Source organism: Phragmites australis, chromosome 2 (assembly GCF_958298935.1).
Source record: "Phragmites australis chromosome 2, lpPhrAust1.1, whole genome shotgun sequence".
Taxonomy (NCBI): domain Eukaryota; kingdom Viridiplantae; phylum Streptophyta; class Magnoliopsida; order Poales; family Poaceae; genus Phragmites; species Phragmites australis.
The window spans coordinates 573,280-592,325 of NC_084922.1; the positions used below are offsets into that span (position 1 = coordinate 573,280).

Here is a 19,046-nt window from a genome sequence, read left to right on the forward strand (position 1 = left end):
ACCTCACACTAGCATATTAAGAAACAATGAAGTCTTAATTAGATGCAATGCACTCGGAAAATTAGATAAAATTTTCATAAAAAATAATAAGTTGCAAGTGAATGAACCATGTCAAACTAAGCACTAGATAGAAATGCATACCGAGACAAAATCGAAAGCTTTAGTGTCATCTTTCTTTGAATTGCTCATCACTGCAACATGATTTTGTGGTTGGTTACTTGAATTGAAAATATCTGGAAGCACAGATGCATTTTCGCTGTTCATTGAATTGAAAGATGAATGTCCGAGTCCAGCATTGAAATTTCCAAAATTTTGCAGCAGCAGCTGCTGCTGCTGAGCAAGAAGAATCCTCATCGCATCATAATTTAATTGCTGCCCAGGAAATGACTGATTGAACAGCATATGTTGAGGCACGCTGTACTGTGAGGGAGTCTGTTGATAAAAAGAGTTTTGGCCAAGAATACCATTCAATGCTGCAGCACTTGCCACATGGCTAGTCTGATTGTTTGTGTCAAAGAACTGTGAACCACTGAGGTTACTATTTGGTTCTGCATTGACTGCAGGCTGAGCCTGGCCTGCTCCATTAAGGTTCAAACCAGGCATCAAATCAATGACAGTTCCTTTGTCCGTAACACTTTCTTGGATGAATGGATCAGGGTTGCTACCTAATATATCCGGTAATTCATTTTTGTTTGGCGAAGAGATACCATGCATGGCAGCTGATGATTTCTCTTCTACTGTCAACCCTGAGAATAGGTCATTAGTCTCCTTAATCTCTGACTCGTGGAATGATACATCTGCAAATGGATCACTTCCATTAGCATCAGTAGTGGTACTTATATCAGCAATAGGTTCACCACCAAGCAAATCATCAACTGAATTAACATATGCACTCTTTCCAATATTCTGTCCATGGCTTTCCTGTCCTGAACTTTGAGTTGCTAGATCATCTTGATCACCTGTATCAATCAAATCAGGCATCTGAACAGGAGGGGACATTGCAGTTTTTGTTGCTGGAAGATTTGTGGTTCCGGTAGGTTGTTCCCCAACCAGCAGATTCAAGACCTAAGAGAGGTAATACATCTTATTACATATCGATAATTGACAATGGAATGAGCTTTCACCAAGACTAAATGTTGTAAAATTAAAAGCCCAGCAACTATGCATGGTCAATAGTAATTTCAAGGAAACAGAAGGTGAGTTATCCGCTTGTTTCTTTGATGAATGGGCAAGTGACATATGCACAAGTTTTTAATTAAGAAATCCAGTTTTCCAAACAGACTCACCTTTGAGGCCTTTTCTCTTAGAGAAACCTGTGGCAGCTCACAGCATTTAACAACAGAAGCTGTGTTCTCAATGAAATATGAAGCAACGATAGAATAAGGATCAGTATCCTGTTTCCTTACAATGGCTTCCAACACACAAATGGCCTTCATGCGAACCTGAGAAGTAAACAAATGTATTGAAGATCTGATGAAAATCTAATGAACTATAGGAAAATGCTTTGCTTACTCAAACTAAAAACATACAGGCATATGACCTAAAACCAAGTAAATGAATGCTGTGAAATAATACGTACAAAAAATATTCAAACAAGCTAAACGTCAAAGATAATAAACATATTCAGTCTGTGGAATTATACTGTGCAGAAAATATTCAAACAAAGTGAACAAACATCAAAGATAATGAACATATTCAGTAATCAGTATAGCTAACCCCTGAAAATTATTTGGCTCAACAAAGTTCGCATCTATTGGCGCAAGGCAAACAAACCATAAGACTCCACACACACAAAGCTAAGGTTTGTTTGCTGCTGGTTGCCTAATGATAAGATCAGGACTAATCTGCCAGTCTGTTGGATAAACACGCTTAAACATGTCTTGACATAAACTGCAGTACAGACATGCCCGCGTAAAGATCACTGTTTTCATGCAAATAGCTCCAGCATCTACATACTGCCGCTCAATAATAAGTTATGGCAATTGCCTTGCAAATTGAACATTGAACGGACAATGCTATTTATCCATACTCTATTAAACTTCTAATAACATAAAAGAAATGACAGTATAACATCGACGACAGTCATAGTATCCTTGGTGATACTGCATCTCTCTTTTATCTAATGTTTTCCATTTGACATTCTAAAATCCTAAAAATGTAATTATAAACTTTCCGGATGGACCTGTTGAACTTCCTAGAATTTCCACATTAGCATATAATTGAAATTCACAGACACCAACATGTAAAAGTTGAATCAACACACAAAATAAATTGATTTACCGGTGCAAATTGCAAAAAACAATTGCCACTACTCAGGAGAGTAGGAACCATAACTTAGGCACTAGTTTTAACTGACTACATATCAATTGACTAATTGGCATGAGGATTCTAAAAGGTAAAACTAAACAATAATAAATGATCCGCCAAAACTCACCTGCCATAATGGCGAATTCAATTTGTTTTCAAGCGCACGGCTCAAAGCGACTGCATCCAATTTGGACGCTTCTGTTAAAAATATCTGCAGAGCATCTCGAGTTGGTTGCAGCCGCACACCACTTGCAGTAACAATTGTCTCCAAAAGTCTCTCTTCACGAGTCTTAACCCCACGTTGACTCGAGCTAGTATCATCAGTCGGTGCAGAACTAGATGGTGTTGGTCCCCAAGAACCAGAAGCCACATTCTTTGAAGCATCAGATGAGGCACGGCTCTCACTTTGAATTTCACTTGGATCATACTGACCATATCTATCAGATTCTGTGGTCAAAGACCTACGGAGGTTAGGGCCCTTGTATGTCCCACCATTGTCATTTGTCATCATTGCATGTGCTGCGGCAAAGTTGCTCAAACCCTGCTTAATGGAAGCACTCCCAATACCCACTACCTCACTAAGTTCACTAAGGAAAGACTTCTGGGCATCTCTTGATGGCTCATAATTAGTGTTCCCAAAGCCCTGTATGCGCTTGCCAAGACTTTCTGTTGCAACAGCAGGTTTAGGGTCCTCTGTGGAGAAAACTGCAGCTATAGCCTCATTTGCAGTTTCACGGACAGCCTTATTAAGGGCATCCCCTCTTAAGGGATCAGGGTGGCCTTTATAGTGAACTAGTTGGCGCATAGCCGCTGAGTGCCTCTGCATCTCCCTCTTGAAATCAGTACCAGATTTTCCAACTGCGTATTTGATCAACCGTAAAGCCTGGTGAGCAAGTATGGACAAGGTTATATACTTTTGAGTTGGAAGAATGGAGACTACATGTCTGTATGGACAAGGTTATATACTTTTTAGTTGGAAGAATGGAGACTACATGTCCAAAAAAAAATTGAGCAACCAATGTACAAGAAAAATAAGATGAAAGTTAGTGCAGCTACAAGCCCCATTGCAAACTTTATGCACTCTCTTAGTTAGACAGAGAACAATAAATCATGATGGCAAGAAAGCATTGGGTGCTCCAGATTACATATATAATCTTACGAAATTCTATAAATGCACCCACTTAAGCTAACATGCAAGCCACAGTATAAAGGTATAGTGAAACTGTATAATGTCCTTAAGCAGAATTTGGATCACCCTGGAGAGGTCCTCGTATGTAAGTCTGATATATATCGGAAGAAAAAAAACTTGGATCGAGATATTGCATTTATCATAGACATAGAGAACAGAATTCAGTTTCAACCACACCATCACCAAAAACTAATTCAATTTCTGACCGCCATCAGCAGTGATCACAAATTATAACGTGAAGTACCTAATGTACATGGTTCAACTTCTCCACACAACCTCAACTACATAGAGCCATAGAGCTAAAGGAGGCACTACCTTTTCTTCAATGACAACAATCACTATTGCTATAGTTCATATTGGCCCCCAGGCTTCAGTTTGTTATGACAGGAAACAATCACGCTCATTTACGTGCTGTAATTAGTCTCTCAAAACCCTCGACAGCAAGCGAACCTAACTCATGAGTGTGACACTAATACAAGCTAACATGAACCTGAAGCTAAACAAGCTCTTTTAGTTTTTGTCTCAACTCATAAGCAATCCAACGCGTTGTCAGGTGAATAACTCTGGAAGGCCCCCCAAATCCTCCCTCCCAGTCCCGGCCAATTCATCACCCCACGGTTGAGTGCCGGATGAAGCGTGCACATGCTGATTCTGTTCTCAGATCAGACTGTGCATTCCGCTATATGGAGCCAATCGGCTCTTTCAAATTACTTTTCATAGTATCAGATTGAGAGAATGCTCTGGAACAGCACGACATGGATCGTCACCGGTGCTACACTAACAACGCATGCTCGGATGTCTACCCTCGACACCGCACCCGAATCGGGTCAAGCCGACGGAGAAGGCCGAAGCGCGGACGCACCTTCTGCTTGACGAGGGGGCTCTTGTTGTCGAGTCGCTTGAGGACGAAGTCTGCGACCTCCTTGACGATGCTGGCGTCGGAGGCGCGCAGGAGCTCGCAGATCTCCTCGAGCTTGTAGACGGGCGCGACCTTGTCGTCGTCCGCCGTGACGCCGTCGACCATCCGCGAGCGCCAGTACGACTCCACCGCCCGCCGGCTCTGATCCATGGCTGCGCGGCCCCTGCCCCTGCCCAAATCGGAGACGGAACCCACCGACAGGATCTGGGAGGGGAGGGAGCGGGGGGGGGGGATTGGGTGGCCGTGGACCGAATCCGCGCGTCGACGAGGGGAGGAGGGGCGGGCGGGGTGAGCGGCACGTGCCGCCGGAGGGAGGAGGCGTGGATCTGTGAAAGGTTGGTTCTTCAGAGTGCCGGGTCAGCTTGCCAGCCTTGTCAATAACCGCTTCGCTTTCTTTTTCTTTTTCTTTTTTTTTTGAGAAAACTGTTTCGCTTTCTTTCTTTCTTTTTGTGAGAAAACCAATTCGTTTTTTTTTTGAGAAAACCAGATCTTTTTTTTTGGAGAAAACCGTTTCGCTTTCTTCCCACGAGAGACACGAACCGGAAAGAGTGGTAGCTGGGGTAGCATCCACAAGGTTGTGTCACGTCGATCATGTGGCTGGCTGGCTGGGAGCGGGATCCTCTGCTCCAGGCTGCTGACACACGGGGCCAGATCCGCATACGGCGAGCGTGCCGTTACGGCAGCAGATCCGCATACGGCTGGCTGCTATTATGCTACCACAGCAAGGGTGGAATAACTGACTGAATACCATCGTTTAGTCCATGCATGCGTGGCAAATGCTGAAATTTCACAAGAAATTAAAATAATTCCACCAGAGACAAGTTCATTTCCATGAGCAAATTTTATGTTTGTTTTCCCAGTTCACAAGACTTACAATCTCAACCGACAAATCGACGACAAAACAAGAAGAACAAATGATAGATACAACTATACTGGAGTATTCTGCACCGATGGGCACTGATTTCTTCAAGAAACCCTTGACCCATGCAGCTCCTGCTTCTGGCTTGGCAGAGGTTGCCTTTCGTTTATTCCCAAGACTGGGTGGTCTTCAATTGGATTCTCAGCTAGTCAGGTCAAAAATAATGTTAAGCTACAGGGTGGACAAAATTAATGTACATTGTTTTATCTATATCAGTACATAGCAGCCTCCTGGACCTCATCAAATTCATCCACTACCAACTCATCCTTGAACAGGACCTTCAGGTGTGGTAGAACCTTGGGCAAAACCGGCAAATCTGCCAGGTTTACACTCATCAGGTCAAAGGCAATGCACGTCTTTTCCATATCAACCTCATCAATAACTGGGATTTTTGGGTATCTCTGGCTGAAGTGGGTCAAAATTGTCCGGTATGCTCCAGCCGATGTGCCTACTTCTATAGCCTCCTTGGTTGTACTATGGTTCCTTGCAATCGCTTCGTCCTTCATACTGTCCTCGAATGTTGCCTGACAAAATAGAGTATTACAAAGACAACTAAGACAGGAAACACCATCATAAATTCTAATGTCATCTATTATGAACGAGAGTTAGAAGAGAATATTATGCAGCTAACAATATAATATCTGCAAGATTAGCTTATTGTGGTTTACTGGTGCTTGTGGTCCAGATTACTTGGAGCCTGAAACATGTACAACAGTGTGGACAAGAGGAGAAAAATGACAAATTTTTATGATACATATTGCAGCTTTTGGAAGCCACCTGCCATTTAAACTTGGAGCATAACAACAATACCACTAATCAACGAGAATATGATATGGATATCCAAAGGACAAAAACTATGTACGCTTCAGCTTACCTCATGTATTAGTACTGTGGCATCTCTGGATGCATCTATAAGAGCTGCACAGGGTCGTGTGTCACCCGAGTATACAACCTTCCAGCCTGGAATAACCTTTCCAGCAATGTTCACCTTCTCCATGGCTCTCAAAACAACTCCAAATGCCTGTGGACAATGTACTACGGGGACACTGTACAGAATCTCCAAACCTGATTCGTGTAGAAGTTCTTTGAAATTAGCAAGAGCTGTAGTATCCCTTGGACTTGCAGGCTTCCTGTTGTAGTTCTCCATTTTACTTCCAGGGGCAAACATGGTGTTCTCGAGTTGAGGTGTGGCTGATTCAGAAACATTTTCACCGAGAATAGCTTCAACACTAGGCTTCAAAGTATGCCTGCAGTCTAGGAACTGCATATCAAGATCTTCAAGTGTTGAATATGCATTTAGAAATCTCTCAAGTGGTCTTGGTCCAATCACAAGCATAGGCTTGTGGGGCATCCCCTTTAACAATTTAGACCTTAAAGCAAGAACTCTAGCTAACCCTGTGTGGTGATCAGCGTGAATATGGGAAATCCAAATGCACCTCAAACTTTTTACAGCTTCATCGGCACCATGTACACCAAACCTATAACAAAAAGGAAAGTGTGACTCTAATATGAGTTCATGACAATAATTAGTATATAGGTTTATGTTATCTTAGTAGGTCTGCGAAAACTGACCTCCTTTTCAGTTGTCCTAAAGTTCCTTCACCGCAGTCAAGAAGTATACCTCCCCGTGCAAACAGGTTAATATATATGGAACTTACATTCCGATATTTTGAAGGCTGCGATGAACCTGTACCCAAAAAAGTAATCTCCATATCTTCCCTCGTTGCATTCTCCACACAGCAAGGGATCTCTTGATTGTCCTTCAGATGCTTTCTCCAGACAATTTCTTGCAAAGGAGTGTCATCATCTACCTTACCTGAATTTTGACTGATCCATGGTTCTTCAACCATCAGCATACCGTTGCCAGCTGGTGGTAGTGTATTTTTATCATCCGCATTATTTTGCCAGAATTTGCGAACCTGTTCAGGAACCTCTCTAACCTCTGGGATCTCAGATATAAGCTCTTCTACAATATCTTCAAGTGTGAACAAGCTTGGTATAGAAGCTCTATCCAACCCCAATTGAGCATATGGGCGCAGATGAAACTGAAAAGAAAAAGGGCACTAACTTCAGTCCTATCTTGCACTTAACAAAACTTAGTTGATTCTGCAGTTAGTTTCAAAGACACAACAGCACACTCATATCTATCCCTCCCTCAGCTTCTTTTTACGGACAATTTTTTTATGCCATTGGAAAGTTGCCCTAACCCCGAAATACCATTGGAAACTGGCTAATCTTTAGATGCCACTCTTCTGAAACTTCAGGTCCAGAAATGTCATTTTTGACCAGATTCCGGCAATCAAAGGGTGACGGGCATATGAAAAGACCAAATTACCCTCCTAGCCCTCATGTCAGCAAACTCTCTCTCCCCGCAGGCGGCCATAGCCTCTGCCCACCCTATGACATTTCACTAGTCTCTCTCAATTGTTAGTCGCTGAATTCTTACTCTTGGTAGTAGCAGAATTCTTACTCTCATCGAGAGAGGATGACACTAGGAGTTGGGGCAATTTTTTCTTTATTTCTCACACAAATGCCATGCCAATCTGAGGGGTTGGGGATACATATTTATAGGCCCATGGCCAACCAAACATATGCCAAGATGCTAGTCTAAGATGCTGTCCTAGATGCTGTCCTCTAGTCTAAGATGCTGTCCTAGATGCTGTCCTCTAGTCTAAGATGCTGTTCTAGATGCTGTCCTAAAGCATATGGGCAGCAAGACCACCACCATGTGGCAGCCCCACAAAGACCATGTGCTGCACAAGGACTTATCCCGTCATTCTCCCCCTAAGTCTTGTGCGTCGTCTTGTGGGAAGATTGAACCATCCCGGTCCTGGAGCAGAGCTCAAGGAACTTAAGCCTCCCAAGAGGCTTGGTGAGCAGGTCCGCAAGCTGATCCTTGGTGTTGATGTAGCTCGCCTTGATACTCCCTTCCTCCAAACAGCCTCGGATGAAGTGGTACCTTACCCGGATGTGCTTGCTCCGTTCATGAAAAACGGGATTCTTTGCCAGGGCTAGAGCGGACTTGCTGTCCACCCTGAGCTCCACCGCTCTAGTGTCTCTGCCGAGGAGATCACCAAGCAGTCGAGCGAGCCAGAGCGCTTGAGTCGAAGCGGTGGAGGCCGCTATGTACTCGGCCTCGCAGCTGGACAGGGCCACCACCTGCTGCTTGACCGACTGCCAGCTAACGAGGCACTTGCCGAGGAAGAAGAGGATCCCGCTCGTGCTCTTGCTGGTGTCGATGTCGCCGGCGTGGTCGCTGTCGCTGTACCCGACGAAGTGTGCCGCCCCAGGGCACCTAGGGTAGTAGAGGCCGTGGTCGAGAGTCCCCGCAACGTAGCGGATGATCCTCTTCACAGCCTGCTGATGCTCCGTCGTCGGTCGCTGCATGAACCGACTAACGTAGCCGACGGAGAATGCCAAGTCCGGCCGTGTGTGGGCGAGGTAGCGAAGGCTCCCCACAAGACGCCGGTACTGCGTAGCGTCCACCTCCTCCGTCGTGCTGTCGCGGCTCAGCTTCAGCCTCTCCTCCATCGGAGTGAGAGCTGGGTTGCAGTCGGTGAGCCCAGCTAGCTCAACGACGCGCTTGGCGTAGGCGGTCTGTCGAAGCGTGATCCCGGAGTCATCCTGGTGCACCTCGATCCCCAGGTAGAAGGAGAGAGGTCCCAGGTCACTCATCTGGAAGGTGGCCTTCATCTCTTCCTTGAATGCCGCCACCTCCGAATCCTTGGTGCCGGTGATTACCAAGTCGTCGACGTAGACACCCACCAGCAGAGCAGTTCCTCCACTGCCCCGTCGGTAGATGGCCGCCTCGTGCGGGCTTTGCTCGAAGCCCATCCCTTTTAGCGTGGAATCCAACTTGGCATTCCACGCCCTCGGTGCCTGCCGCAAGCCATAGAGGGCCTTGCGCAGGCGGAGCACCTTGCCCTCCTTGCCGGGGATCGTAAATCCCGACGGCTGGTGCACGTAGACCTCCTCCTTCAAGTCGCCGTTAAGGAACGCCGACTTGACGTCCATGTGATGAACACGCCAGCCCTCCTGGGCAGCTAGCGCAAGGAGTCGCACGGACTCCATCCGTGCCACGGGAGCGAAGGCGTCATCGAAGTCGACCCCCTCCTGCTGCACGAAACCTCGTGCCACCAAGCGAGCCTTGTGCTTGACGATGGCGCCGGCTTCATCCCTCTTCAGCTTGAACACCCACTTAAGGGTGATCGCTCGGTGACCACGAGGGAGGTCAGCAAGCTCCCAGGTGCGGTTCTTCTCAACCGCATCCATCTCCAACTGCATCGCGGCGCGCCATGCCGCGTGTCTCTCGGCCTTTGCAAACGACCGAGGCTCGCCGTCGTCACACGCAAGGTGCAACTGCGCCTCCAGATCGTGAGGCACCAGTCCCGGCACCGGCTGGTCGCCGAGAAGGTTCTCCATCGTACGGTACCGCAACGGCTCGCCGTCGTGGTACGCGTCGATGCGCTCCTCGTCGTGAGAGAGCGGAGTAGCGAGCTCAACCGGGCTGTGCTCGACACGAGCTGGTGTTGGAGTAGACGTGCCCGGAGAGGTGCCTGTCGGTGCTGGAGTGCGTGGCGTTGCCGGCTGTGGTGGAGCCGGCGAAGAACTCATCGCAGCCGAGGTCCTGGCTGGAGAACGTGGTGCTGTCGAAGTAGCAGGCGCCGGGGTCGGTGGAGGCTCGGGGACTGGGGTAGACACGCTCGTCAAAGAAGAGCTGCCTACTCCCCCAGCTCCCTCGAAGTGGACGTACTCGACAGTGAAGTCGTCGTACGTCGGAGCCGATCTGTCGTCCATCGCCTTGTCCCACGCCCATCCTCGGCCTTCGTTGAACACTCCCGGAGTGCTCCTGTCGTCGAGCTTGCTGATGTGGCCAAGCTCCTTGGCGAACGCGAGGCAGCCGAAGACCCGTAAGTGGGAGACCGCCGGCTTGCGCCCATGCCAAGCCTCGTACGGCGTCCTGCCGTCGAGCGCCTTGGTAGGCGAGCGGTTGAGGATGTAGACGGCCGTCACCACCGCCTCTCCCCAGAAGACAGCCGGCATCCCCCTCTGCTTGAGGAGGGCCCGAGCCATCCCCACAACCGTCTGGTTGCGCCGCTCGACGACGCCGTTCTGCTGCGGGCTGTACGGCGCGGAGTAGTGGCGCTGAATGCCCTTATCAGCGCAGTACGACGCGAATTCAGCCACCGTGAATTCGCCGCCGTTGTCGGTGCGCAGCACGCGCAGCTTGCGGCCGCACTCCGCCTCCGCAGCAGCCTGCGCACGCCTGATGGCGTCCGCAGCCTCTCCCTTGCTGCCGAGGACCATCACCCACATGTAGCGGGAGAGGTCGTCGACGAGCAGCAGGAAGTAGCGTTGTCCTCCCGGTGTGGCCGGTGTCACCGGGCCACACAAGTCCCCGTGCACAAGCTCGAGCCTCTCCTTGGCTCGAAAGCTCGCCCGCTGGGGAAAGGGGAGTCGCCTCTGCTTCGTCAACACGCAGACGTCGCAGAGCTGCTCCACATGGTCGAGGCACGGCAGGCCTCGCACCATCTCTGCGGCACTGAGCCGCTTCAGGGCCTCGAAGTGAAGGTGCCCGAAGCGCTCGTGCCACTGCCACGCCTCGTCGTCCCGACGAGCGGCGAGACAGAGGGGTTGTGCCACCTGCACGTTAAGGACGTAGAGTCGATTTGTGCCTCTGGTTACCTTGGCAAGAAGGCGACGACGGCGATCCCAAATCCTCATGACTCCATCCTCAACAACCACGCGCGAACCGTTCTCATCCAGCTGTCCCAAGCTGATGATAGAGTTCCTCAACGCGGGAATGTAGTAGACTCCGGTGAGCAGCCTGTGCTCACCAGACACGGCGGTGAAGATGACGGAACCGACGCCCTTGATCTCCACGCCGGAGGCATCCCCAAATTTGACGGAGCCTCGGACGCTAGAGTCAAGCTCGGTGAAGAACTCCCGTCGACCGGTCATGTGATGGGTGGCGCCGGTGTCGAGGCACCACCCGTCAGTCTTGTCGTTGCCGGAGCCGTCGCCGAGGAGGGCGTGTGCTTTTGGCTCGTCAAGGTGGAGGAGAGCCGCTGCGGCCGGTGCCGCTGGAGGTAGCTCTATGCTCGCATGAGCCATGAACAGAGCCGGCTCCTCCTCCTCCGCCTGTGCGACGTGGGCCTGGCCGCGTCGTGGCTGACGACAGTCCTTGGCCCAATGGTCAACAGGTGTCGTCTCGTGCCGGCTTGTGCTTGCCGGCGGCGCCGCCCTGGGCGCCTCCGCGGGCATCACCCTCGGCACGTCCTCGCGCCCCGGTCTGCGCGCCTTGCGCGGCTTGCCACGCTTGCGGCCGCCTGTCGTGGAAGAAGGCTCCCCCTTCCTCCGGTCACCCTGGCAGGCATCCCACTGCTCCCGAGTGAGAAGGAGCTTCCCGCCAGTGGTGGTGGGCCCCGAGAGAGATTGTGGCTCATCGCTGTCGACGACCTTGAGGCGACCTATCGCCTCCTCGATCGACATCGTGGAGAGATCCAGCAGAGACTCGATCGAGCGAGCCATCTGCTTGTACTTCTCGGGGACGCAACGGAAGAGCTTTTCGACAGCTCTCTCCTCGCCGTAGGTGTCATCGCCGAACTGCACCATCTTCTGCAACAGAGTGTTGAGACGGAGAGCAAAATCATCAACGTCCTCACCTGGCTTGAAGGCCAGGTTCTCCCACTCCTTGCGAAGTGCCTGCAGTGTGGACTTGCGGGCGCGGTCGCTGCCGATGCGTGCCGCAGCGATGACGTCCCAAGCCTCCTTGGCAGTCCGCTTATTGGTAAGCGAGAACTGCATCTCGGACGGGACTGCTGCGATGAGGGCATCCAGTGCCCGTCGATCCTGGTCGTAGTCGACGTCGCCGTACCGGACTGCCTCCCACATGTGCCGCACCTGGAGCTTTACCCTCATCACCGCAGCCCACTCGACGTAGTTGGTCTTAGTGAGGGTAGGCCACCCACCGCCGGGGCCGACGTCCCTGACAACAGCCTGGAACCCGTGGTGACCACGGTACCGATCCGGGGAGAGAGAGCCACGCCGCCTGTAAAGGCCGCGCTCTCCATCGACCCGTCCGCCACCGTTGCCGTGCGCGCCTCCTCCAGGAGCGCCGCCGGCGTGCGCGCCTCCTCCAGGAGCGCCGCCGGCGCGTCCGCGCCTGTCTGGGCTGCCGCCCCGCTCGTGGGCGTGCGCCGCTGCCCACTGTGCCGCCCGCTCTCGCGCTGCCTCTGCCTCCGGCAGCTCGAGGTCCGCGTCGGCGCTGTCGTCAGCAGAAATGGAGCTGCCGGTGCTGCCGCGCAGAGCCTCGACCTCCGCTGCCGCCGCACGCGCTGCAACCGCCGCCGCCGCTGCTTCTGCCTCCGCTCTGGCTGCTGCTAGCTCCGCCGCTGCCAGCCTCGACGCCCTTGCCGCCGCCGCAGCGGTCTCTGCCGCCGCTCGCTCGCGTTCCTCTGCCGCGGCAAGTTCGGCCTCCTGCCGACGCCGCGTGCTCGAGGCGACCGAGCGCTGAGACTGCCCTGCGGACATGACGCGCTACCGGGGGAGGGCTGCTGCGTGGGGAGAGGGCTGCTTCAGACGAGCTACTGCTGCTCTGCGCAGAGGGAGAGGGGTGAGCAGGAGCAACCGGGGCTGCTGCTGCTCTTAGCTGGGGCTGCTGCGAGGCTGAGGGGGGAGATGAGCAGGAGATGCTCAGGCTACAGGATAAACAGGCTCTGATACCACTTGTTAGTCGCTGAATTCTTACTCTTGGTAGTAGCAGAATTCTTACTCTCATCGAGAGAGGATGACACTAGGAGTTGGGGCAATTTTTTCTTTATTTCTCACACAAATGCCATGCCAACCTGAGGGGTTGGGGATACATATTTATAGGCCCATGGCCAGCCAAGCATATGCCAAGATGCTAGTCTAAGATGCTAGTCTAAGATGCTGTCCTAGATGCTGTCCTCTAGTCTAAGATGCTAGTCTAAGATGCTATCCTAGATGCTGTCCTCTAGTCTAAGATGCTGTCCTAGATGCTGTCCTAGTGTCCTAGATGCTGTCCTAAAGCATATGGGCAGCAAGACCACCACCATGTGGCAGCCCCACAAAGACCATGTGCTACACAAGGACTTATCCCATCATCAATCGATACTGCATCCCTTTCCCTTAATGAGCCTGAGTTGCAAGCCGTGTCTGTTGGAGATGTGGAGGTTGATATTCAGGAGAATGAAGATGAAGCCAATGAGGATGAAGAAGCCTAGTTGGATTGGTGGAGGATGAACTTGGAGTTGCAGCATGTTATCTCCTTTATGAATTATCATTTCCTAAATTTGAGACTGTTATCATGTTATGTTATTGTGATGTAATAGAACTTTAAGTAGAACCTGAACTCTATGGCTTATTGTTGTGATTTGTGAACTGCTATGTGCTATTGTGCTATGTCAATTTCAATATATTGTGCTATGTTGCAACTTGTGAAGTTGTGAACTTTAGTATGTAGTAGCTATGTGCTATGCTATCTAATTGACTGATTCTATAAGGGAAGAAAGGCCGACTGAAGTGGAAGGCTCCTCATCCTCAAAGGTGACGTAATTCAATCAGTTTTCCCTCACTTCTATACATTATGTAGTATGCACTTGTGGGTTGTAATTGTAAGTTGTAAACCTCTTCTACATTCTTTTGCAGCCTTGGCTATTGGCTACTTGGATCATCGGAATGGTTGTTGGAAAAGAGAGAAGAAATGGCACAAGAACAAGGTAATTTGTTCCTGCTATTATTAGCATATATATGCAGCCTCTGATCTGCTCATCTGCTACTTGTGTGCGCCTCAGTTACTTTGCTACTTGTGTTCTCTTTGCCTCTGTTACTCTTGTTGCTCTTGCTCTAGTACATGTTTGGCACTCTACTGCTCTAGTACTCTTGGTGGCTTGTTGTATCACGTGGCTTGCTGGTTATGCACCATATTAATTATTTAAAAAAAATTGTAAAATGTATCCGTGTATTGGGTTTTTTAGGAAAATGGCATATTTGCGTATCCGTATCAGCCTGATACTGATACACATATCTGTATCGGTGCTACATAGGTAGTCGTATGATCCCGTGGATCAACTTGAAAATTACTTATTGGGAAAAAGCACACAAGAAATAACAAAGATTTCAACTATTGCTTCGGTAAGGAAACAATAACTTCATGTAAAAAAATTGTCTACAGATACATGCTACAAAGGATGGTACAGATCCACATAATTTTGGGGCTCCAATTGGACCTAGGCATTCTACCTTTCCAAATGTCATGGTAGGAAAGCTGAATAACATGTTAAAAAAAAGAGACTAAAGCTCCAATCAGAATGTCAGATTAATAGATATGATTAAATAGCAAGTGCTACCACAGTGATACAGCATGGATGAATTCATGAAATTACCTTCAGCAGATTCTGCGCAGACACACTTTCACAGGCTTCCAACGAAGTAATCTGAAAGGCCAACAAGATGTTTTACATCTATAAACAGAGGTCAGCATTCAAGGTATTCTGTAGGCTATTGGAACCTACCTTATTTTTCTCCATGACATCATTTGCAAGTTCTACGGGCCAAAACCCAGAGGATGGGAAGAGCTGAGGGCATACAAAATTGAGACGTGATGATATCCTTGCACTACCTTTCAAGATAGGAATTTCCATGTTTTTACTGCATTTATCGAAGAAGGGAAAATAAGAAACCAATAGCACAAGACCAATCAGCCAAAAAGCAGCGGCACAAACTGAAAGTGCAACTTAACCAGTGGCATAGAACGAATTTACCCACATCAACAACAACAACAACAACAACAACAAAGCCTTTCAGTCCCAAACGAATTTACCCACATCATGAAAGTAAAATTAAACCGTAATAAGAAGCGGTTACTAACAAATATGAACAGTCATTTAGTTCATATTTATTCAATATTTCAACATGTGAGATCTGTTTTGTATTATAACGGAGTTGTTAACCTTGGACTAGCAAGCAGTGTCAATTAAGTTCAAATTGAAGCAAGAAATCTATACTCAGAATGTACTTCAAACATAAAAAGCAGATGGAACTGGATCTTACATTTCATGTCCTGCCATGATATGCTGTGTTGCACCAAACTTTTTCATCCAATTCTGATAGTCAACAGCTTTAGTCACAGAGGATGGACCTAAGTGGATTATGCAATTTACTTTCTTGCCACTTTCTGTTTGGTCGGAAGAATCTTCATAAAAGTAGCTAAGAGCTTGCAGTGAAAATAGTTCTGGCATATGATACTCTGTGGGGCAATCCACCAGAAGAACAGTTGGTCCAGGAATTGACGGGCCAAGAACATCACTTGGATGAACCTAGAGGTTAATTGACAAACAAAAGTAGCTTTAGACAAGAAAATCAAACCAGATAAATGGTGTGTGGAATTGATATTCAAACTTATATTTTTCTTCTGAATTTTGACAAGATTTCAAGCTTATATTCAAAACTTACATTACCCTTACCATTTGAAAAAACTACGTCTAGGGTAAAGCAGCGGGGTTGATATATCTGATAAGCTTAACTTACTCTGTTAAATTAGTCAGGTATAATTAACAAGTCCAAGGCAAACAGGCACATGTTTTCATGGTGTATTTACGCAACAGGAAATATCCAATACGCCGCACCATCCCAATGCACCATAAACTTAACAGCCTCCAAAAATCCAATAGAATTAGGCTAATGAGAGGCAGAAGTGATCTCCCAGATGGCAAAAGACTCATTCATAGCAGAAGGTACTACAAAAATGACAACAAAAATAATAAGTATCATTTTATTCAGAGCTAACCATTTCATCGAATTGATCAGACTGCACAGAGTTCCCAAGTTGAAGTTCACGATACTTCGGCCCAGGCTTAAGACCAAGGGCAGCAGCCTTAGCAGGGTCAAACTTTCCCTTAATTTCTGGCAATTCACAAGCATAGACTATAGCAGTATCATTAGGCTTCAAGTCAATATCCTTCAAGCTACCAGCTCCATTGCAATAACTTGGTTTGACAAACATTGCTGATATTCGGACTACTTCATCCTCAAGAATAACAACAGAGTCTTTAGATTGTGAAGAAGATACATTCCGTCCAGCACCAAAGCTATGCGTGTGAAGCATCGCTCTATTTGGGATAAAAGATCTCATTGCCCCAGCTAAAAAATCAAGGTCAGAAGGGCCCCATATGTTCACCTATGTTGCAGTAAACAGGAAGACTCCGATTAGTCTGTTGAAATACTTTTAAACCTGGATGCATGACCAGACAGCAAAGACCAAAATAGAAACCATGTGATCTCACCGACATGCCCTCATCTCCTATGCCTGCTAGAGTTAGCACCAGGCCTACATTATAAAATAATACAAATAGCTATGTCACGACAATGTAACATCAGTACATCGAACAAACCAAATAATCAAGTATATAGGATTATAGGTAAAAAGAAGTAAAAAATAATAATACCTGGAAGGCCCCCTGCGGTTTCTGAGCACACACGAGTTAAAAAGATATGGTCAATCTGGGAAGTGGAGGATTGTTGTGTAAGCAAGTTAACAATTTACAATACTATAATACATAATACTAGGTTATAAACAATGAATGGGAGTGTGTTGAGTGGAGTGGAGGGGAGGGGATTCCAATCACATACCTTTGATAACTTTATCTTGTGTTCGGTACAGAAACGTTGAAGACCCTGTCCGATGGAAAGATTTGAGTTTAATCAGCAAAAACAAGAAGGAATTATCGCCAAAGCTTTAAGTTGGATTATGTATTCACTGCAGCTCAGCATAAACCAAGGTTTCCAAAATCCTTTATACAACACCTCACAAAAGATGATTTTATTTCCAGTTAATTGTCATTGTTAGTTATTAGATTATTTAACCAAATACAAGGGAACCATATGCCTTAGCAGACCATACCTCGCCGGCGTTAAATATAAACCTTTGTTTGTCGAAGAAGAGTAAAATGGAAGGTGAAGTGTCCTGTGTGTCCATTCCTGTACCGAGTATCTGCACAGCATGAACAAAGGGTTGTGAGATCAATAGAAAACAAAAACAACAACAGCTCCCGCTCCCATGAATCAGTTAAAGGAAGGAATAGTCTTGCACTAGTTGTTTGGTGCAACCAATGAGGTTGTTTACCAAGAGGACAACCCGTAAGGCCATAACCAGTAGCTAGAATTATTGAATGCATGATTTACAAATTACTACAATTCTAGTAAGGATTATGAATTTGCATGGTTACTTAGTGGATGAGGGCATTGATACTATATCTTCCTTGTGGAATTGGCACCATTCAACAGGTAACAATTTAAAGATTGATAGTTATTCCTAGAAAAGTTGCATACTGACGGCTTAAAATTTGGATTCGATGCTATGGTCTCTTTACTCTTCAAATACGATCAGTTTGGGATGGCATTTTGGTTTACGCCCAAAATGTTAAGGTAACAACAGCAAATGAATGCAGCCTCTGGGAACTAATTCGCGGTATCACAGTTGCATGAAGTTTACAAACTTGTAGAAGAAATACTTGCGCCCATGATCCAAGCACAAATAAACCCCAAATTAGCATGGTTACTAAAATCGATTGAGCTGAATTGGCGCCAAGTAGGCCGAAGGAATCCGACAGAGACGGCGCATGGGAATCAGTCAGTTCCTCACCTGCACGTAGCAGGTGGTGTTGACGGGGTTGAGCCTGCGGGTCTTGAGCTCCATGCTCCCGCGCTTCCCGCCATCCATCCCTTCGGCCCGCTTCCTGTTGAACGGTGCCTCCTTGTCCCCGCCGACCATCTCCTCCTTGGGCGCCTTCCTGAGCGTGCTGCTCCCGCGGCGGCTGGGCTGGGCGCGGAGGCTGGCGGCGCGCCCGAAGGAGGCGGGGGAGGAGAAGAAGCGGCGCGAGAGGTGGAGGAGAGGGGCGGGGGCTAGGGTTTGGGACAGGGGGAGGAGGAGGAGGAGGCGGAGAGGGGCGGCGGGCACCTGCGGCATGGCTCAGATCAGAGAGAGGTGTGCGGTTTTATTTCGTCGGCCTCGCCTCGGGGTTTTAGGGCGGACACGGATTGGGTTTTTACATTTTCTTTTCTTTTCTTTCTGTTTCCTCTTCCTCCTTTGCTGCTAAATTTTATGGATTTTTACTTCCCATTTATATATGCAACACAAAATCTGCGTAGAAAAGAGCTCTGAAGCTTTCTGTATGCTTTTTATGTTTAAATTGGCAGTGTAGAAAATCACCAATCACATAATAATTGTTTTGGTTGTCTCTGATGTAAACATCTTGTAAACTTAGAATATCCTATTTTTGAGAAACTTCAACGGTCGCAGCACCACTATTTTTACCAACCAAGCTAATAAGCTGTAATTCCCTTGCACAGTTTTGTAGTATTCAGTTTTTTAACAAATCGGTGCCTAACAACTCAGCACTTGCAAAATTATGACCATCAACTCAACACTTGCAAACCTTAGGAGGCGGCTAGGACGGAGGGGCGACAGTCAGGTCCAGCACACTGCCAAATCGATGATGACGTGAACAAATCAAACGGGAGGGATGGAGTTAATTCCAAGGCCGCCAACGGGAATGGTGGCATCCTAAGGAAGGTGCAGCGTCGAAGAAAAGAACGACGAGTGAGAGAGGAATTGACGTAAACTTTTTCATGTGTAACGTGAGCATCGACGCCATCAACATTAAGCAACGGCCGTCAGTGAGACTATAGGA

General features: G+C 47.9%; 1 protein-coding gene across 1 annotated transcript; it reads right to left on the minus strand.

The window, feature by feature from the left end:
* Nucleotides 1-108: 108 nt before the first annotated feature.
* LOC133892259 (tRNase Z TRZ3, mitochondrial-like) lies at nt 109-18,349 on the minus strand. The gene is made up of 15 exons (XM_062332950.1): nt 17,999-18,349; nt 17,258-17,347; nt 16,987-17,031; nt 16,803-16,857; nt 16,641-16,684; nt 16,145-16,534; nt 15,409-15,674; nt 14,871-15,006; nt 14,742-14,792; nt 6,907-7,379; nt 6,209-6,812; nt 5,571-5,858; nt 2,435-3,190; nt 1,287-1,442; nt 109-1,065 (listed from the first exon to the last, which is right to left on the minus strand). Exons 1-15 carry the CDS (start codon nt 18,320-18,322, stop codon nt 124-126), a joined length of 4,620 nt encoding a protein of 1,539 aa, XP_062188934.1. The 5' UTR covers nt 18,323-18,349; the 3' UTR covers nt 109-123.
* Nucleotides 18,350-19,046: the final 697 nt, after the last annotated feature.

Excerpts from the sequence above, each read along its gene's own strand:
- LOC133892259 (XM_062332950.1), bottom strand. The coding sequence starts at position 18,322 with ATGCCGCAGGTGCCCGCCGCCCCTCTCCGCCTCCTCCTCCTCCTCCCC. Across the intron at positions 17,348-17,998 it reads ACACCACCTGCTACGTGCAG|ATACTCGGTACAGGAATGGA; the intron begins GTGAGGAACTGA and ends CATGCTGTGCAG. Across the intron at positions 7,380-14,741 it reads CTGCGCAGAATCTGCTGAAG|TTTCATCTGCGCCCATATGC; the intron begins GTAATTTCATGA and ends TTTTCTTTTCAG.